This window comes from Neolamprologus multifasciatus, chromosome 8, assembly GCF_963576455.1.
Source record: "Neolamprologus multifasciatus chromosome 8, fNeoMul1.2, whole genome shotgun sequence".
NCBI lineage: Eukaryota > Metazoa > Chordata > Actinopteri > Cichliformes > Cichlidae > Neolamprologus > Neolamprologus multifasciatus.
In genome coordinates, this window is record NC_140446.1 from 17,361,323 (window position 1) to 17,380,572 (window position 19,250).

The following is a 19,250-nucleotide window of genomic DNA, read 5'->3' on the forward strand; positions in this document are numbered from 1 at the left end:
GCAGTCATAAGGGGCCTCCCAGTGGGTTAAAGCAAGTCATACTGCCAAGACATCTTATGCCCCAAATCCAGAAACTCAAGCAGGACAAAGATCTCTGTTTCCTTAAATGTCCCAATGTGGGAAAAATACTGTATCCTGGCAGAAAACTGTAATATATGTGTTGGCTTTGCTAGACAAAATACGTACCACTGCAACTGTCATAAGATTGATTCAAATCCACATTTTAAAAAGGAAGGATCTGATACTATACAGTAGTGGAAATACTTTCAGAGGTGCTTTCTTTTTGATGAAAAACTGTCTTTTTAAGGTATATCATGGAGGCGAACGGCAATGTCAGAACACTCACCATAAATAAGACAAACCTGGCAGACGATGCTGCATATGAGTGCGTGGTTGGGGAAGACAAGTGTTTCACAGAGGTGTTTGTCAAAGGTGCACTTTCTCTTCTTCTTGTTTGGTAACAGTAGCGATTTGAGAATACAGTAAAGCAGCACATGTCTTGTCCCAAAGCATGAAAAGTGAAGTTTCAGTGCTTGGTTCATGAATTGTAAAATCTTCCTTTGTTGTGTTCAGAGCCCCCTGTGACTATCACCAAGCTGATGGATGACTATCACGTGGTTGTGGGAGAAAGAGTGGAGTTTGAGATAGAGGTGTCGGAAGAGGGTGCCCACGTCATGTGGTGAGTGAAATTCACATTATCAGCAATAAAGATTCAGGTTATGTACATATGCTGAAAATTTTTTAACTTGTTCTTCTTACACAAGCATTTAAAGCAGGGGTGGGCAACTCCAGGCCTCGAGGGCCGGTGTCCCTGCAGGTTTTAGATGTGTCCTTGAACCAACACAGCTGATTTAAATGGCTAAATTAGCTCCTGCAGTTCTCCAGAGGCCTGGTAACAAACTAATCATGTGATTCAGGTGTGTTGACCCAAGGTGAGATCTAAAACCTGCAGGACACCGGCCCTCGGCGCCTGGAATTGCCCACCCCTGATTTAAAGTCACATGTAGAAAACAATAGTTTTCACAGGACTCCATAAAGTTCTCCAAAAAACGTAAGAACACCATTACCGCGTGCATAAGAGGACAATACACTTGATTAGTTATCAATTAGTCATCAATCAGCAAGTGTGAGCTCTATAAAAGAAAAGATTTGGCAGTTTGGTGATCTGAAGCATTCAGATGTACATTAACACAATGTCACAATCTTCCCAGGAGCAGATGTCTCAGCAAAGTCGCCCCAAAGTTAGTCCATGCAATACTCAAAACTGCAAAAGAGGAATCTACAGGCCTCTTTTAGCACCTAAAATTATAAGATTAATGAGAATAAGATTAGAGCAAGATTGAACAAGTGTGGCTTGTGTGGAAGGGTTGCCAGGGGAAAGCCTCTAAAAACAACAAGGCAGCACAGTTTAGGTGTAAAAAGTTGCATCTGAATCAGCTACAAGACTTCTGGAACAATGTACACTGTACAAAGACCAAATTGTAGATGTTTTGCTATAATACACGGGGCCATGTGTAGCAAAAACTAAACACAGCATATCAGCACAAACACCTCAAACCAACTCTCAAGCACAGTAGTGGAGGGTTAATGATCTGGCTGACCATGAACTCATCTGTATATTAAAGTATTCCTAAGTCAAATGTGAGGTGACTTAGCCCAAATTTGGTCATGCAGCAGGACAATGATTCTAAGCACAGCAGGAAGTGTTGTAATGACTTGGTCAAAGTTCAGACTTCAACCTAAAATGCTGCGCTGGAACCTTAAGAGAGATGTGCAAAAGTGAAACCTCAATGTACTGAAGCGACGTTGAAAAGAAGAGAAGATTTCACTATAAAATGTGAGAGACTCATAAAATCATATAGAAAATCATATAGAAAATTATTATATTATCCAATTATTTGGAGTTTGTTTTGCTAAAGTTTTGTACGGAGCCCCGCAGGGGACATGGGAGAAAAAAAAATTAAGACGGACTTTTGCGAGATCTCGCAAAACTAAATTGGGATCTCGCAAAACTTTTGTGAGATTTTGCAAAACAAGCTCGGGATCTCGCAAAACTTTTGTGAGATCTCGCAAAAGTTGAATTCCAACAATGCCGGCAGCTACTTACATGTAGTTGTAATATTACTCTTTCTGGGTCACAAAATACACTTTTAAGATATTTTGAGGCGTGAATGTAGTTGTGTAAATGTCAGATATCTGCTCGGTTTACAAGACATCACATATTTGCAAAAGTGCTCCGACGTTTTTGGAGATCTGACACCCACCATCTCAAAGCTAACGGGAGGTCGAGACCTACTACAGCCGAGAGGAATACCGCTCTCCCGGCACATCGTGCCTCAACCTTCCGGTCGGCTTCGAAGAATGCGGTTAAAACTTTTGCGAGATCTCGCAAAAGTTTTGCGAGATCCCGAGTTTGTTTTGCGAAATCTCGCAAAAGTCCGTCTTAATTTTTTTTCTCCCATGTCCCCTGCTGGGCTCCATAGTTTTCAGCCTTGTAATAACTTTCTTTTCCTCTGGACTTCATTCAGTAATATGCCACAGTTAATCTTTGACCTTCTCATCTTCATATCAGATGAAACTATATCGTAGGAAATCTTGGTTCTGGTCAAAATGTGTGGAGGCTATTTGATCTGCTTGATACAGGAGATTTTGTCACAAAGTCAACTGAATGTGTAGATTTTGATATGCATGTTAGATGGCTTTGAACATCGTCAGTCAGCAAAAGCATTTCAAGTTCAAAATCTGAAGTTTATTTCAGTTTGTTTCACTGGAGTTTTTATTTTTGAGATAATTTTGATACAGCGTCGCTAAATTTAATATTGTATCTTTTTATTTAAAGGTGCATTTTGAAAAACCTAATAAACTGTACAAAGAGCAAATGAATGAAATTAATTATAATTTTAAAAACGTGGTATACACAGCTAGATTTATATTATTTTGTAATATCTTGATTAATCTAAAATCATTTCCCAAGCCATTTTGCAGCGTGACTTGTAAAGTTAGAACTGGTTTCACCTTACAGTTTGTTTTTAGAGAGTTTTAGTGACAACTTTTAAAAAATATCTGTTTTATATTAATTTCCAGGTTTTTTGAAGACCAAGAGCTTCACAAAGACAAAGATTCAAAATTTCGCTTTAAGAAGGATGGAAGGAAGCACACACTTATCATTCAGGAAGCTACACTGGATGACATTGGAATGTACCACGCTTGGACAAATGGGGGTCATACCAAAGGAGAACTGGAGGTGGAAGGTACCACATGAAATCATAATAATCTCACGTCTTTATTTTAGTTTTGAGTGAGAGTAAAACATAAACTTTTAGAAAAGCCAAGCTAATAATGATAATATTCACACAGGGCAGACATTCAGACAGAGCATTCACACATGTGTCGTATCAAAAGGTACTATATATACAGTAGCCAAGGGTTTCTCTCATTTAAACGTTCACTGCAGAAGAGTGCTGGCCCAAGGGCTCAGCACCTCTCTTTACAAACAAAGTAACGACTCATGGCAGTGGGTGTCAAGATGAGTGGATCAGTGGGTGTCCTTATTTCCTCTCCTGCTACACTTACACAGTCTGTCTCCTGCCTGATCTATGCTTTTGTGGCCTTCCTCAGAAAAGGAACTGGAGGTGTTGCAGGACATCGCTGATCTGACAGTCAGGGCAACAGATCAGGCTATGTTCAAGTGTGAAGTGTCTGACGACAAGGTCACAGGAAAGTGGTACAAAGATGGCGTGGAGGTCTTGCCAAGCGAGCGCATCAAAATGACCCACATTGGAAGGTGAAAAGACGATACCAAACGGTTTTGCCTTCATGTGAACAAAGTTGGGGTTTTTTTTTGACACAGATGTTTCCATAAAACTGCATGATATCTTCTGCACCGCTTGTCTCAGGTTTCACCGACTGATTATTGATAATGTGAAGCCAGAGGATGCTGGAGACTATACATTTGTACCTGATGGATATGCCCTGTCACTTTCTGCCAAACTGAACTTCTTGGGTGAGAAAGACCAAACAATTACAAAGGTCCTGCTGTGGAAACATTAGTCACCAGCAGCCTGGATAATACTGTCACCTCTTTTCTCTTTCATAACAGAAATTAAGATCGACTATGTGCCTAGGCAAGGTAGGTACCTGTAATTTACATCATAATTAAACATCCTGTGTATAGTTCAAACCCAAAGACAGCCTACGTGATTGATGACTCGTATGCTGTATTTTAACCAGAACCTCCAAAAATCCACCTGGACACCACTGGAAACATGGTCTCCCAAAACACTATCATCGTGGTAGCTGGGAACAAGCTTCGTCTGGATGTGGAGATCACTGGCGAGCCACCTCCAACTGTTGTCTGGTCCAGAGGAGATAATGTAAGGGCTCCAAAAAATAGCTGCAGTTAACTAAAACTAAACTAGATATATGGACATATAGATTTAGCAAACATAAAAATGAGATAAAATTGTAAAGGAAATATTCTTAGTTCACTAGCTGCGCATCATTTTCAGTTTGACAGCATTTAGGTAGGTAAAGGTGAATGGCTTGGACATGAATTGAGCTGCGGTTTTGGGAAAGCCTCGAAGGGGACTGGCAGCTGCTCCTGTGCCTTGCAAGTCCACATGTACTAAATAGAAGTGAAGAAGTTAAAGAACTGAAAAGGTGAGGGAGGGTGGGGCATGTAAACGAGACGAACAGCTTGAAGAAGGTGTGGTCCTGGAAATTCCAGTACACAATCCCCAATTGTCGTATTTGTAAATTTGGTAAAATTTGGTAAAACTTTGTTGAACAAACTGCCTGGTTAGTGTTTGATAGAGATTAATATTAAAACTTTGGATGTCTGTGAGTCAACAGCTTTTTTAAGTATAGAAACTAACACTAAAACTAATAACGAGACACTGAAAACTCACTGAAACTGAACTGAATTAAAAACTAAATAAAATAAAAACTGATAAGAAAATTCAAAACCTTAATAACTCTGGTAGGTATACAACAAGGCATGAATTATTTTGGTTTGCATAACTTGACAACTTAAATAATAGGAGATGTGTGGAAATGAAAACTATTTAGAATATAATTTAATGATCACATGTGGAGTTACGAGCAGACCTTAGGTGCCATCAGTGTCATACTAAGACAGCTCCCTTCTTATTATTTTACACTCAACCTAAGGTCAGTCCAAGTGGTCCATTCATGCCCTTCTGGTTTGCACAAGTGCCACCAGCTAACACTCGTTTTAGTTCATGTGCCACCATTTCATCACTAGCAGACTGAAGTGGCAGAACAAGTGGACAGTAAAAAGTGAATAAAAAAGATAAATCTCCCTTTAGTATAAACAATACATTCTTGTAATGGTCACACTTTATGAACTATCCATCCACAAAAAAGATGATGAAAAGTCTGAGATGTCTTCAGAAAAAGAAGTGCAGCTTCATAAATACGCCATACCTCAGTTTTTTCCCGCTCTGTCTTCTGTCTTATTACAAAGAAACACTACTGCTGTAACTTTATGAAAAGCACTGGCACAGCTCTTTGGCTTAACCGCCACACTTCAGTGTGGTACTGCAGGCCCTGAGTAATGTCTTTGGCTGTAAAACCGAGGATGATTCAGACCTCTGGCTTGGATAAAATTAACAGTTCACAGACAGCCCCTTCCCATGATGTCATCCACTCTCAAAGACTTGCAACACAATATTTCCTCGTGCAAAAAACAATGAACAGTCAGAAGATTTTGCCTTCAGCTGGTTTGGATATGTGAGTGGGTTTATTCTGGCCCCGAAGCCTTATGTTTGATACCCCTACTCTAATCTCTGTTACCCCAACTTTAAGTTACAAGTAAACCCTAATTGTTAGGCATGTTTTAACTGCTTTAATATCGTGTGTTAGCCAATCACAGACACTGAAGGACGTGTAAGGGTGGAGTCCAGGAAAGACCTCAGCTGCTTTGTCATAGAGGGGGCGGAGAGAGAGGATGAGGGCAACTACTCCATCACTGTCACCAACCCTGCTGGAGAGGACAAGGCTGTGCTGTTTCTGAAGATTGTGGGTAAGTGAAGGTTTTACAGGATAACATCAGCTGGTTTCCCCTCGTAGTGAGCAGCAGACCAGGGATGTTTTTTGCAAATACCAGTTTGACCCTGTCTTCTCTGTTGTATTTAAATAAACTGCAATCTTTTTATCAGATGTGCCCGACCCCCCTGAGAATATCAAGTGCACAGGAGTGGGAGAGGACTGCGCCTCCATTATTTGGGACCCTCCTAAATTTGATGGCGGTGCACCAGTTAAAGGTGGAGCATGCATTACATTAATTTGTTTAAGGAAAACAAAATTATTATTCAACCTGTTCACGTAACTGCATTATTACTCCACCAGGTTATCTCATGGAGAGGAAGAAGAAAGGCTCTTCCAGATGGACAAAGCTCAACTTTGACGTGTACGAATCAACCACATACGAGGCTAAGAGGATGATTGAAGGCGTTCTGTATGAGATGAGGGTGTTCGCTGTCAACAGCATTGGCATGTCTCAGCCAAGTCTCAGCTCCAAACCGTTCATGCCTATTGGTACGTTTCACAGTCATCCTTACGTCCTCTTTCTCAGCAACTCCCTGTCCCTCCTTTGTTCAGTGAAGCCAGTCACTGATACTCTTGAGTCTCCTTTCCTGTCATCCTCAGCCCCAACAAGCGAGCCAACGCGTCTGACAGTCCACGATGTGACAGACAGCACTTGCAGCTTGAAGTGGCTCGCCCCAGAGAAGATTGGAGCTGGGGGCCTCGACGGCTATGTTATTGAATACTGCAAGGAAGGAGGTGATAATGCCATATATTTACATGTAATAAATGAAAACAGCTGAATGAATGAAAAAAAGAAAGAGATGAACTACATGAAGTTTTCTTTTAACGTAGACACTGAGTGGGTGGTGGCAAACCAGGAGCTGTGCGAGAGACAGGGATTTGTGGTGCGTGGCCTCCCGGTGGGAGAGAAGATCAACTTTAGGGTGGTGGCAGTAAACATCGCCGGGCGCAGTCCTCCTGCTATAATGTCACAGCCCGTCACCATCCGGGAGATCGTCGGTGAGTGAGTCAGATTCACAGCCAAGTAAAGTGAGCAAGTATAAATGTAAATAGCACATTTGGATGTAGCATAGTTTTTGTTTGTGTTGACCACAGAGAGTCATACGGCATGTTATGATAAGAAGTTTAAACAGGATGTCTGTTTCTTCTTCAGAACATCCAAAGATCCGCCTTCCTCGTGACCTGAGAACAAAGTACATCAGGAAAGTGGGAGAGAAGATCAACCTGACTATCCCCTTCCAGGTTAGAAAGGATGAGTTTCTGTGCTCTAATCAGTATAACAATCAGTAACAGTGATATCTTAGTGAGAGCAGCAGCTGAAACCAAATTTAGTTTTTTTCTTATGTTCAGATCCTAAAAAGCATTAGAATAATAAATTAGGAGCTTACTTTAAAAACAAAACATAGTTTTTTAGTTTGTTTGTTTTTTTTTGTTTTTGTGCATCGTTTTAATAATTTGAGTATTGAAAGTATGTAAAAAAAACAACAACCTGAATCTACATTTTTTAAGTCATAAAACTTGATTATGTTTTTGCACCACAGGGCAAGCCACGCCCCGTCGCAACCTGGTTCAAGGATGGCAAACCGCTTGACGAGAAGATGGTCAACGTGCGTAACTCAAACGTGGACAGCATCCTGTTCATTCGCTCAGCAGAGAGAGAGCACTCTGGAACATATGAGCTGATTCTGAAGATTGAGAACATGGAGGACAGGGCCAGCCTTAACATCAGGATTGTTGGTATGACTCCCAGGACTCTAGACGACTTAGCCCAGCCCATTTTACATTTTCACTCATCATTAAATCAAAGAAAAGGCACACGAGATGATGCAATATTCATCAGAGTTTAGAAGCTTACACTAATATAAGTTTAACCCCAAACAGACAAGCCTGGGCCACCTTTGAATGTGAAGGCAACTGACGTCTGGGGCTTCAATGCAGCACTTGAGTGGGAGCCCCCCAAGGATGATGGCAACTGTGAGATTTCTGGATACACTATCCAGAAGGCAGACATGAAGACCAAGGTGAGAAAGGGAAAGGGGGGTGTTTTCAGTCTTCGTCAGCGCCACAGTCACCTGCCAAGATGTCCAGCGAGGACCTGTATACTACGCAGGATGTTATCTCTCTGAATCATCGCTCATGACTCACTTTACCTGCAGGGACACTGCTTTCTTACTTTATTCACGTTTTTATTTAACTTTGTTGCATCTACTGTGGTTTCAGATTAGTTTCTTTTGGCATGGTCTATTCTATTTTATTGTGCTACATATCATTCTGCTTATTTAAGATATTTGTTATATACTGTTTAACTTAATTTTTAACTTTTGCAATCAAGGATTATTCCTAACTCCAAGTTAAAATAAAACCTTTTAACAAATGTGGTCTTTCTTTTGTTCTCCACATAGACCGTTTTATCGGCATGCTGCCAAAGCCTGCTCAAACATGATTGGTCAACAGAACGTGATATACAAGCAGACCAGAAATCTTGGCCCCTGCCTACAGATTATGCAGACATCTGTTTATATAAACAGTTTATAGCTTAGTGGATTTATGAAGAGCTGCAGGTCTTGCGAGTCTGTTTGACCAACCTGCTTCATGCATTCAAAACAGAGAGATCACAGCTGACAGGAGGAAGTGTGTGCTTTGGCTGCATTCGCACAAAAGCATATTTATTTGTGCTTTATGGAGAATTACAGAATAACATGCTATTTATCTGATTCACTGATTTGTTCTGGCCAATCCTGCTTACTCTTGTCGTCTTTGCATCAGAGAAGGAGCCAAATCTGAATCTTGGGTTTGCTAACATTAGCTACCAAACGCTGATTCTTTTACCTTTAGCAACACTTGGTTTGTTCTCCATGCTAGATTTGTGGGAGATTTTTGTGGTTTAATATAATATTATCACTTTTTTTCTCTTTCTAGGAATGGTTCACTGTTTATGAGCACAATAGACGAGCAAACTGCACAGTTTCGGATCTTGTCATGGGCAATGAATACATGTTCCGCATCTACAGCGAAAATCTCTGTGGCCTGAGCGAGGAGCCGCGCATGAGCAAGAACACGGCTGTGATTGCCAAAACAGGTATGACAGTGTTTCCAATATTTACATGCAGTTGAACACATATTTAGGCCTAAAATGCTGCTTTTAAGTCATCTAAATACATCTAAGTTAGCCAAGTTATAAGTACAGTGTAAGCCATTTATTCCAATGGTGTTTGGTCTTTAGTTGATTGGTATATATTCAGTTTATACCAACCATATTATCCTTAATGATTTACTATTTAATAAATAAGTAAACTTTTGATTTCATATATTCATGCTGCATTTTATTCAAAGAAGTACTTTATATTTGGCAAAGTTGTATTTTTGTTGTTCTTTTTAAAGATGTGAGCTGCATGTTTAAGTTCATACAGTTCATTTCTGATTTCTGCAACCTTTTTTCCCTGATTTACCTCCCACCCTCTTCTGAAGGCTTGGAACTCAAATCAAAGCCCTACAAGGAGAAAGACATGTGCTGCTCTCCCAAGTTTACTCAGCCGCTGGTGGATAGAAGTGTTGTGGCTGGTTACAGCACTGCCATCAGCTGTGCTGTCAAAGGCTTTCCTAAGGTAAAAGCACATGTTAAAAATTGAGTCCCCTAATTAGCCAAGAAGTTTTAGCTTTAGCTTTCTTAACTCAACTTGTTCAAATCTTAGCCTAAGATTGTCTGGATGAAGAACAAGATGATTATTGGGGAGGATCCCAAGTACTTGATGCAAAACAATCAAGGAGTTCTGACCCTCAACATTCGAAAGCCCAGCACCTTCGATGGAGGGAAATACTCTTGCATGGCTGTCAATGACCTGGGCAAGGATGAAGTGGAGTGCACACTTGATGTCCGAGGTAAGAACACTGGGCAACCGTCTGAGCGGGTAGAGGAGGACAGATGAAGGAACAGGAAGAACTTTGGTTATTTTAGGACAGGATGAGTCTTGATGGTTCTGCTAAACACTTTACAACAAAACAATGACTGCCATCACACTTGGACTCCAATCTAACAAAAGCTGACAACCACTATCTCTCTTGTTCTTTCACAGTTTACAAAGAGCCAGAGAAGTGAGAAACTGGACAGCAACGAAGATGAAATTCAAATTATGAGCCAAACAGTGAATGTAAGCAGTGGACGTCACAATGAGGAGAGCACACTGTCAAGATTGAATCAAATAAAATATAGTGATCCTTGCTGTAAAAGTTGTTTATTCTGATTACATTTTATGTCTGTTAAAAAATTATTTCATGATTATTTATGTATATTGTGTATTCTTTATGGAGGCTCAAATCTGCTCAAGCACACAATACCTATCACGATCATATTACATTGAACATTAGTTGGGAAGCATTTTTATATTTATATATTTCATGGTACAAGTGTGTCAATCATCTCTGCTACACTTCCCTGGAGTACTGTCCTCTCCGCCTGAGGATTATCACCCCTATACTGAATAAAAGCGCCACCGCCAGGAGTCCCACAGCCACTGCAAGAGCTGTTATGGTACCTGTGGGAGACAACAACTGTTTAGCTACACATGGCAAATATCCAAAAGCCTTGATATGTTTAAATGAGGCAGTCTGTTCTGAATAATCCCAGACAAGCCCCCACCCCACCCCCACCCCCCACCCAATAATAATAAACATGTTGCAGAGAAACCTGGTGGCAACACCAAATACAGACATAGACACAGATTGTAAACTTTATCTTGTTCACCTGTGCTTGACCATGTTGTCTTAAACCCACACTCGGCCTGCCAGTCATCTGCCAGTACGTCCTTCACCAGCTCATTAAACAAGGATAAAGGACAAGGGCTCAACCCGTTGCATCCTGGCACAGGGTTGGGGTAGGGGTTGTTCCGAGAGTCATTGTGGTAGTGCAGCTCCACAGAATAGGATCTGGGTAATTATTAGGACGAATCCAATGAGAGGACACACATCTGTAAGTGTTATGCAAATGTATTTGTATTATGTGATGCTTTCACATATTCATGCCAAATTTCCTCAGATCGCTAAGGAAAGGTATTTGCTCGGTGCATCCAAACAGAAAACCGCGATACCTCAAAATGTGGTGGGCATCTGACCTACATAGTGTGCTTGAATATGCAAAAGAGAATAGTGCAGGAAATAAAACTGGAAGGAAGTCATTACCCATCATGCTCCTGGTAGAACTCAAAGAGTTGACAGGCAGCGTAAGGAGGAAGAAGCCCGTTATACACGTCCAGAGCTGCCTGGAGGGTGATGAGTGTAGAGTCATGCTGGAACGAGGAACAAGCACCACAGCAATAAGAAGGCGAGGAGATACAGTACATCAAGCAGCAGTTTACACAGCAGATTATAAATGTGTGCTCGTACACAAGCAATGCACTTACAGCTGAGTACATAATGAATTTGAGAGTGCTCCCTTGCTCTGCAGCCTTAGAGAAATTCCTCAGGATGGCATTCAGCAGGACCCCTGGTGAATTACCACAATGTCAACAGTGCAAATTAATTTTTCTCACATACCAAGACAATCCTTTTGACCTTATTGAGCATCCTGTCTTGGCCCTGTAATCATCTTTGTCCCATTAGCTCATATGTGCTAATAAACAAAGCTTCGGCCAGCAGTCACATGAGATAAACAGAGCTTCTTCTTTTTTTTTTCCTCTTGAGTGCTCTAAATTAATTGCCTCTAATGTGAATTCCCACCTCCCGAGAGCCTGGCCTTCTCTTTTCGCTTGTGACTGAGGATGCTGTACATGACCTCAAAGGAAGCTATTCTCTTCAGGGTGTCCAAGACCTCTTGGGTGGCCCAGCGTGGCAGAGTCAAGTTATGAATCCTCTGCAGAAGAGAAGAATGTTCATTACGGCACTGCCTTACGCTAATAATCACATTATACAACATGGCAGCAAACGAGGTTTAAATGGCCGTACTTTATAGTTTCTATTATCCCGTCTATTTTTAGCACCAGTCTGAAGATAACAGATGCTCATTTTGCAAGTTTGAATGAACATATTCAACCTGGCCTAGAATCCACCCATCTCATTATGCTTTAATTATCATTTCAATATGTTGCCCCATTCATATTTTACTGTATGTATAAAGTGATTTCCCCGCACTCCTACCCTCGCTCTGTTTCTCTGGAGATACTTTGACGAAAGCACATTATTGTTCCTTTTTTGTGTTTTTTTCTGTCACTTCTCTGCATCTGGGTTTTGTAGCAGCTTGTAATGTGCATAATACAGGTAGCAGAAATATTTGTGGGCTTGCTTTAAAGTATACCTCACAGTTAAGAGTGTCGTGGACCCTCCATATTTTTTTGCCAACCAGCTTGGACACGGGGTAGCCAGTGTGGTTGGAGAGAGCCTCCACAAAGTACTGCACAGGGAAGAAAAGAATAAGGACATCAGTTTAAACTCTTTAAATAATAAGGCTCAAGGGAACACAACAGTTTAATTACCATTTTTATGAGTGACATTCCATTTATTTATGGATATTTGTCCAGGCACACTGATTAGATATCTATTTTAGGGATTTATAATCAAATATTGCATAAATTAGCATTAGTAGTTCATTAATGTGGCGATGACTGTAAGTTTAACCTTTGGTCAGATAACACGGTGATACATGGCACCAGTTTGGTTCGTGTATATACCTTGCAGGTACTCTGCCTCCAGCAGAGGGTGTTAAAATTCAATGCAGGATGCCCTGGCCTGATCTCAAACATCACCCTAATAGGCCGCACGTGGGACTCCATTTAATTAAAACCATTTTATTGTAATTCTTAATCTAATTCAATCTAACCGTTAATTAGTGTCTCTGAGAATGTGAGAGAAATTGCACTGTGCAGCTTTTCATAGGCACTGGAGTCACCGTGCCTGAGAAAATCACTGAGAGGACATGATGTCTTCAGCATAACAAACACGTCTACTAGAGGTGCTGATTACGTTGACATCAACAACTGTGAAGTATATACTTACTGAAATAGGCATTTCAGCATGTGAGTTAATTTACAAATTAGGGCCGGGATAAGCAGACCAGGAGAGGCTGAGGTAGGGAAACAATTTTGTTTGCAGCAATTTTGATTGGGTAAGCCTGATGATATTAAACAACGGGGTTACAAACAAGTTTTCACTGGTTAGCAGGCACATGACTCACGGAAAAGAAATGCTGAACACAAACTAGGCTGTGAGCATTCACGTCACTGAACAGATGCCGAGGATGGGCTACAGAACAGTGTATTTAGAGGTCTGTCTGGCTGTGTCGAGACGGCCTTTGTCTTACCTGGTGAGCTTTAAGGAACTTCTGGTAGGGATGACTCTCGAAGGTCTCCGTCATCATAGCGCTGAACCTTGGACAGTCTTTACCTGGAGACCTCAGCAACTTTAAAACAGCAGTTAAACATCAGTGGAAATAATGAACATTAACTCCAGGTACTTCTTGTGGGCACAAATGTATGCTCATTTCACACTTTAACACTGTGGGGAATCACAGCTGGCCTGCACACAGATGGCCGCATGGAGCTACAGAGAAAAGCCCAAAATAATTTACACAATTTTGTAATCAGCTTTGCGTGGCTGCTGCTGTGAAAAGAAAATATTTATGTGGCTCAGCAGCCCACCTTGTCGAGGGCTCTGGGGATGGTGTGCACTGGAATAGGCCGCCACAGTAACTGGGGCATGATGGGTCTGGTTTGGGGGAACATCCCAGCAAGGCAAGCCTGGGCACTCATCAGAGTGCGGTCGTAGTCAGTACTCCGCACGTATATCTGTTGTAATCACAGAGAGAACATGGCATTAAAAAGCATTCATATGCTGGTACTGGAGTGGTTTCACTGATCCGACTATGCGCTGCGTTCTGGGGTAAATGAGGCTTACGTTTCTTTTCTACATTTAGAAATCTCATTAAAGTTTTTCCCTTTATTTTTGCAAGCAGTAGTCATCCCAAGTCAACTGAGGTACTTCCTTAACCCAAAGAGTCATAGAAGAGTCAAATGAATGAGGAGGAAAGGGGAGGGGGGGACAATCTGTCTTGCTGTGATCTCTTCTGACATCAGTCTTCCCTCTTCTATAGCTCTCTGTCACTCTCTATCAGGTTTTTACACATCGTAAATCAAGCAGATAAGGTTGGATGTTCTTGTGATACCAGGAGTGCTTCTGTTTTGCCCCCTTTTTGTGAAAGTAAAACAGACATGGCAACACGCGAAAAGGTATGGCACAAGTTCACTGAGATTTAGGCAAGAGATTGTCAGTGATAAGTTCTGAGAACAGCTGTCATTAGTTGTGGTAATTGTGTTTTATTTAAGAGAGAAAGACGAGCACTTAAAGCAAGAGAAAAAGGAAGGTAACTAGTATAACAAAGCAGAGGCAAAAAAGAAATTAAAAATCTCTTATAATGTCAGTATGTTTAGGATCCAGCACACAGAAACTGCATGTTTGCTGACAGCTGTACTTTACACGAAGCCCACTGGCTACATTACCCTCCCATGTTTAGCACACTGCACGGTCATGACAGTAAGTTCACCAAAATGAGGCTCATTAACTTATTGTATGTTTTTACAGACGTGACAGATGGTGACTGCTCGTACGCTCACTTGATTTTACAGGGCATGCATGACAAGAGGCTTAGGCAGCTCACAACAGAGTTCACCTAAACAAAGATGGGGAAGGAAACAGCAATTAACACACACATAAACATATGTGTTTGCATACACAGATACACTTACCTCTTTGCTGTTATAGTCTTCACTGAGGAAATTTCCGTAACGCCTCCTTAGAAACCGGCCAAGTTCAAACTGCTGTTTCATGCCCAGCTGGAAGGAAAATTGCCAGCATTTTACATTTTTAGCAGAATTTGACCTTTTGACTGAAAACGCTGCAGATTTATGGTCCTAATCAACCTTTTTACATAGATAAGAAACTTTTACCCCGTTACCAGTGTTTCTCAAAGACAAAATAATGAGTTTATACACTGTAAAGCAGCTAATTGCCCGACAACAGAGCAAAGTCACAGGAGGAAGGAATTTAATTAAAGCCCGAAGTCTGTTAAAAGTGTATTTTATAGTGAAGGATTTTAAGTAAATGAATTCGCAGTTTTTGAAGTACAGTGATGCATTCATTGTGTTAAGCCTGTGATCCTCCTGTTTATGAATTTCTTGGCAAATTATAAGCATAAAGTCTCTATTATTATTTTTCTTTTGTTTTACTTTTTCACCTTTATTTTAGTGAACTGTGTCACTCCAGTCCAAGTGTGGTGGCCTTAAAGCGCAAAACAAAATAACATTAAAGAGAAAACTAGAAACATTTAGAAAGGACATACTTTGTAAACTACTGAAATGTAATTTTCTGTTTTGTTATTAATTTTAAATGTCAGTGGGTTTTTTTTGTTTTTTTTAAGGTTTATGTAATATTCTTGTGTATTGTTGTTAACTTAATTTTTTTTCTCTTGGTGTTATTTTCTAATTTGTTTGTTAAGATAAGTAACAGCTTTGACTGTTTTGTTGTTTGTTTCTTGCTATGCTGTTATTATGTATTTTGTTTTATTCTTCTCTTTTCTAAAATGCTGTATTGCAATTTCTACAATTTTCTTTTCTTCTGCACTGTAGGGCCTCCGTACCACAGCCCAAATGATTTTGTGTAAAATAAGAGCTAGAGTAAAACTATTAGACAATTCGGTTTATACACCCAAAATCTCTTCACGTGTTTTGTTAACAACAAAACAAAATGTCAATGACAAATCAAGTACCTCAGTCAACTGTCCGAAACCCTGAGCCCACACTTCCTCCCCATATGGATCCCTGGGATACGACTCAATAGGTGATCGATCTCCGTGCCGGAACACCTGAACAGCAAAACAGATATTGTCACATGATGCCGTGCTGCTGTGTTAGCATTACACTGCACACTTAAACAAGATTATCACCCTGAGACAGAGGTAATAAATAGAGATCTGTGACTGTGGACAGCGTGGGCAGGATTTGAGGCACAAGTATCATTCTGATGATGTCATCAAGGCACGATTGTTAGAACTGTTGCATTAGTGTTATTACCTGACAGCTCACTTTCTGAGCCGTGACATAACAGAAAGGTTGAATTAACGGGATTGTGCACACATCTGATTCACTCTTGTTGATCCCACAGTAATTTTACAAACCACTCGAGTGAAACACGTCATAAAAATAACACAATAACACAAACACAAGTCAGCAAAGATCCAAAGGCTTTTGAATATAATTGCTGCACAACACCATAACAATTTTTTATGTATGTAAAGTAACTAAATCAATAACTAAAAATAATAGTTTAAAAAAAAAACCCAAAAAACAAAGATTTGTGAATCTAAACTCAATAAAATTCAGTGGAGCTGTATACGAGTTTGCTGAGGACTAGCAGGAATTTAGTGGATTTAGCTGATAACACACTTTTACTGCAGTTGGTTAAGCCGTAATAGTTATGTAGCAGATATATAATTTTATAGTATGCTGTCCCAAGGTAAGTGGTTAAAGCACTTAAGCAAAATACACATACAAGTTAGTTTTTTTTTTTTAAAGGATACAAAAAAATAAAAAATATAAAATGCCAAATCATAAGAATAGTGTGATTTCTTTTTCTTAAATCATTCAGTTGGGTAATAAGGTGTTATGTAAAGAGGTTTATGTATAAAGCTGCAGTGTGTGGGAGAGATATGCTAGACACTGTTGGAGTTTAGGCTCAAAGTAATCCTTTGTTACGCAAAAAAGTGCAAAAACAATAATACTGATCGGGCAGGAAAACTACAATGCAATCAGTAACCATGCACAGCAAAGTATCTTCCAGATTATATAATAATCACAGGATTCAACAAAGAAATGCTGTCAAACATCTTGTGGGGGGGGGGGGGGGGAGAGAGAGAGAGAGACAAATGGGGGAACTTACAGCTACAACAAACTTCAGCACCCGGCACTCAGTCAAACAGATGCAGCAGAGAAGGAACAAACAGCCCAAACTCTTCTGCAACTTCTGCATCTTTTCAGCTAGTCGAGCGTCACCTGCTTTACAAAATTCTTTCACTGAAAGAGGAAAAGTATCAAGAAAGTTAATCTATAAAATCACAATTTCACATTAAATCAAGGAACAAAAAGAAACAGAAACAGTGCAGTGAAGGAGATAAAGTGGGCTTTGTGTACCAATCATGATCTTAGCATATGGTTTATATTATTATTATAATATTTTTACTCTAAGTACATGTTGACTATGATAAGAGGAATCAACTAAGCATGTAACATAATCATTGAAATCAATTTTTTTTTTAAATTTAGGTTTCTTTGTTCTTAAAAGTTGAAGTCACTTTCAGTAAATTTCCATAATCTGTTAACAAGCTGAGCCACTGATCTGTTGATAATAGTGTTCTTTCTTTCCAGTTAAGAGAAATTATTATTATGTTGTGATTCAAACATTAATTAAAACTTTAAAACGCAATACGCAGCGTGCTCATGCATGCAACAAAATGCTTTTTTCTAATATAAATGAAGATTTGCACTTACCTCAGCTGCTTGTTCACATATTTTGGTGTTGTAGTACAAATGATTCGCAGACATATAGATATATATATATGTGTGTGTGTGTGTGGGTGGGTGTGTCAAATCCTCACTCACACCCAGGCTGACACTAAGTGCATGTTTCAGTAAATTTAGGCAGTGCTTTTATAGCCTCCCTACCTGGCCTTGCGTGGGTGTCGCTCTCTCTCTCTCCGTCTTTCTCTTTCTCTCCACCTCTCCTCTGGGATTATTGGTCCCAGTCTATCTCCATTGTCAACTGGAGTCCAAGTCACTGTCTCCTTCTATTCCCCGCTGCGCACATGACATGACAGCCCGCCACGGCAGGCATTTTTGTGTCAGCTTTTGATCTTATGAAAACGTGTGGCCCTTGTGTGGATAATTTCACTTTAAAAGCACCCCCACATTTAGATGCTTTACAATAGCATGACAAAGTGTAGATGCACCCACCTGGCTTCTAAAATTGTACTCCTGCATGCGTAAACACACATGTCCTCACTTAAGCACTGGCCCAGAGCCACAAACACTCATTATAACTTGCTATGTCATCCACTGTTGGTTTTGCCCTAAAATTACAGGGCCTGGAGTGTTTTCCCTTACATGGCACACATGTAAGTATCTGTTAGTATCAAAGTAGCTTTATGAGATACAATGGGATTAGTAAGTGTAAAGATTTAGAGCTATGCAGCGTTGCCATCATGTTTGATAAGTGTAAGATAGCATCTTTTGTAACAAGCAATTTAAAGTATTCACTGAGGTGGCGTGTCAGAGTAACATTTTAGATACTAAATTAGGTTTTATAGATAATGATCTGCAAAGAAAAAAAGAGCATAACTGGCAGCTTGTAAACTGAGCGAGAATCCCGCGTACTTAGTTAAAACAACAAGAAGATTAAATGTGTCCAGTTCTGCTTTTAGCTGGTGATAATTTATATCTTTATTCTTCTGTTTGTATAGTTCACTAAAGTGTTTTCTAAAGGCTTGTGTAGATTTTATCACAATGCCACTTCAGTTGCATATGTATGCAATGCTAATTATATGTACTTTATGCAAAGACTAAAATGCTGTTAGTTTTTGTCCTTTTAATACAGACTGGGATTTATTTTCAAGAAGACAAAAAATCAGGTATTATTATCTCTTTGCCTTATAGTAATTTTTACAGTGTTACGCAGTATTAACAGAAACACACTGGATTTAAAGTACAAAGCTAAACTGTTGCCACAGTTTAGCTTGTAACCTTAGTGTAATTGGTTTTGCCCTCATGTTTCGAGTATTTTACTTTTTTTCTCTGCTTTCCATGTTTCGCCTCGCTTTGTCTTCTTGTTTCTCTGCGACTTTATTCTTTTCTGTTTTTTCTTAATTTAAAGGTTATTCCTTCACATGCTTCTGTGCTATTACTTCCTCTCTTTGTTCTCTTCACACCCACTTTAGCGTCTGATTCAGTTCACCTGAGCCTTATTAACATTCTCCCTAGTGTGTAATCTGCGTGTTTTCCCTCAATCTTTTCCATATCATCATGTGATCTACCTGTTTATTCCTGGTTATTTGCTTTCCTGGTTTCCTTGTTCCCTTTCTGGAAACTCTGCGAGACACTTGAGAGTTCTGCATGTTTCTGCAGAGCCTTTTGTTCTGTATTTTTCTCTAA

At 40.0% G+C, this 19,250-nt stretch overlaps 2 protein-coding genes across 5 annotated transcripts in view; one reads left to right on the forward strand and one right to left on the reverse strand.

Annotated features, from left to right (window-relative positions):
* LOC146512847 (myosin-binding protein C, fast-type-like) overlaps window positions 1-10,296 on the forward strand; it is a 28,210-nt gene extending 17,914 nt beyond the window's left edge. For all 4 annotated transcript variants that reach the window (XM_085170154.1, XM_085170155.1, XM_085170156.1 and 1 more), the window contains 19 exons: window positions 308-432; window positions 574-679; window positions 3,085-3,251; window positions 3,619-3,784; window positions 3,897-4,003; window positions 4,100-4,129; window positions 4,231-4,373; window positions 5,884-6,043; window positions 6,180-6,284; window positions 6,370-6,558; window positions 6,670-6,804; window positions 6,901-7,068; window positions 7,223-7,311; window positions 7,611-7,806; window positions 7,951-8,090; window positions 8,989-9,148; window positions 9,538-9,674; window positions 9,762-9,948; window positions 10,143-10,296. In XM_085170154.1, the coding sequence (XP_085026280.1) occupies window positions 308-432; window positions 574-679; window positions 3,085-3,251; window positions 3,619-3,784; window positions 3,897-4,003; window positions 4,100-4,129; window positions 4,231-4,373; window positions 5,884-6,043; window positions 6,180-6,284; window positions 6,370-6,558; window positions 6,670-6,804; window positions 6,901-7,068; window positions 7,223-7,311; window positions 7,611-7,806; window positions 7,951-8,090; window positions 8,989-9,148; window positions 9,538-9,674; window positions 9,762-9,948; window positions 10,143-10,165 (2,533 nt within the window). In that variant the 3' untranslated portion in view covers window positions 10,166-10,296. The remainder of the gene's footprint in view (window positions 1-307; window positions 433-573; window positions 680-3,084; window positions 3,252-3,618; window positions 3,785-3,896; window positions 4,004-4,099; window positions 4,130-4,230; window positions 4,374-5,883; window positions 6,044-6,179; window positions 6,285-6,369; window positions 6,559-6,669; window positions 6,805-6,900; window positions 7,069-7,222; window positions 7,312-7,610; window positions 7,807-7,950; window positions 8,091-8,988; window positions 9,149-9,537; window positions 9,675-9,761; window positions 9,949-10,142) is intronic.
* On the reverse strand, window positions 7,950-17,735 carry LOC146512848 (testicular acid phosphatase homolog). The gene is made up of 12 exons (XM_085170159.1): window positions 17,595-17,735; window positions 16,987-17,120; window positions 15,818-15,913; window positions 14,799-14,885; window positions 13,695-13,841; window positions 13,358-13,456; window positions 12,356-12,451; window positions 11,782-11,914; window positions 11,466-11,548; window positions 11,245-11,351; window positions 10,811-10,992; window positions 7,950-10,601 (listed from the first exon to the last, which is right to left on the reverse strand). Exons 2-12 carry the CDS (start codon window positions 17,074-17,076, stop codon window positions 10,492-10,494), a joined length of 1,230 nt encoding a protein of 409 aa, XP_085026285.1. The 5' UTR covers window positions 17,077-17,120; window positions 17,595-17,735; the 3' UTR covers window positions 7,950-10,491.
* Between the last annotated feature and the right edge of the window lie 1,515 nt (window positions 17,736-19,250).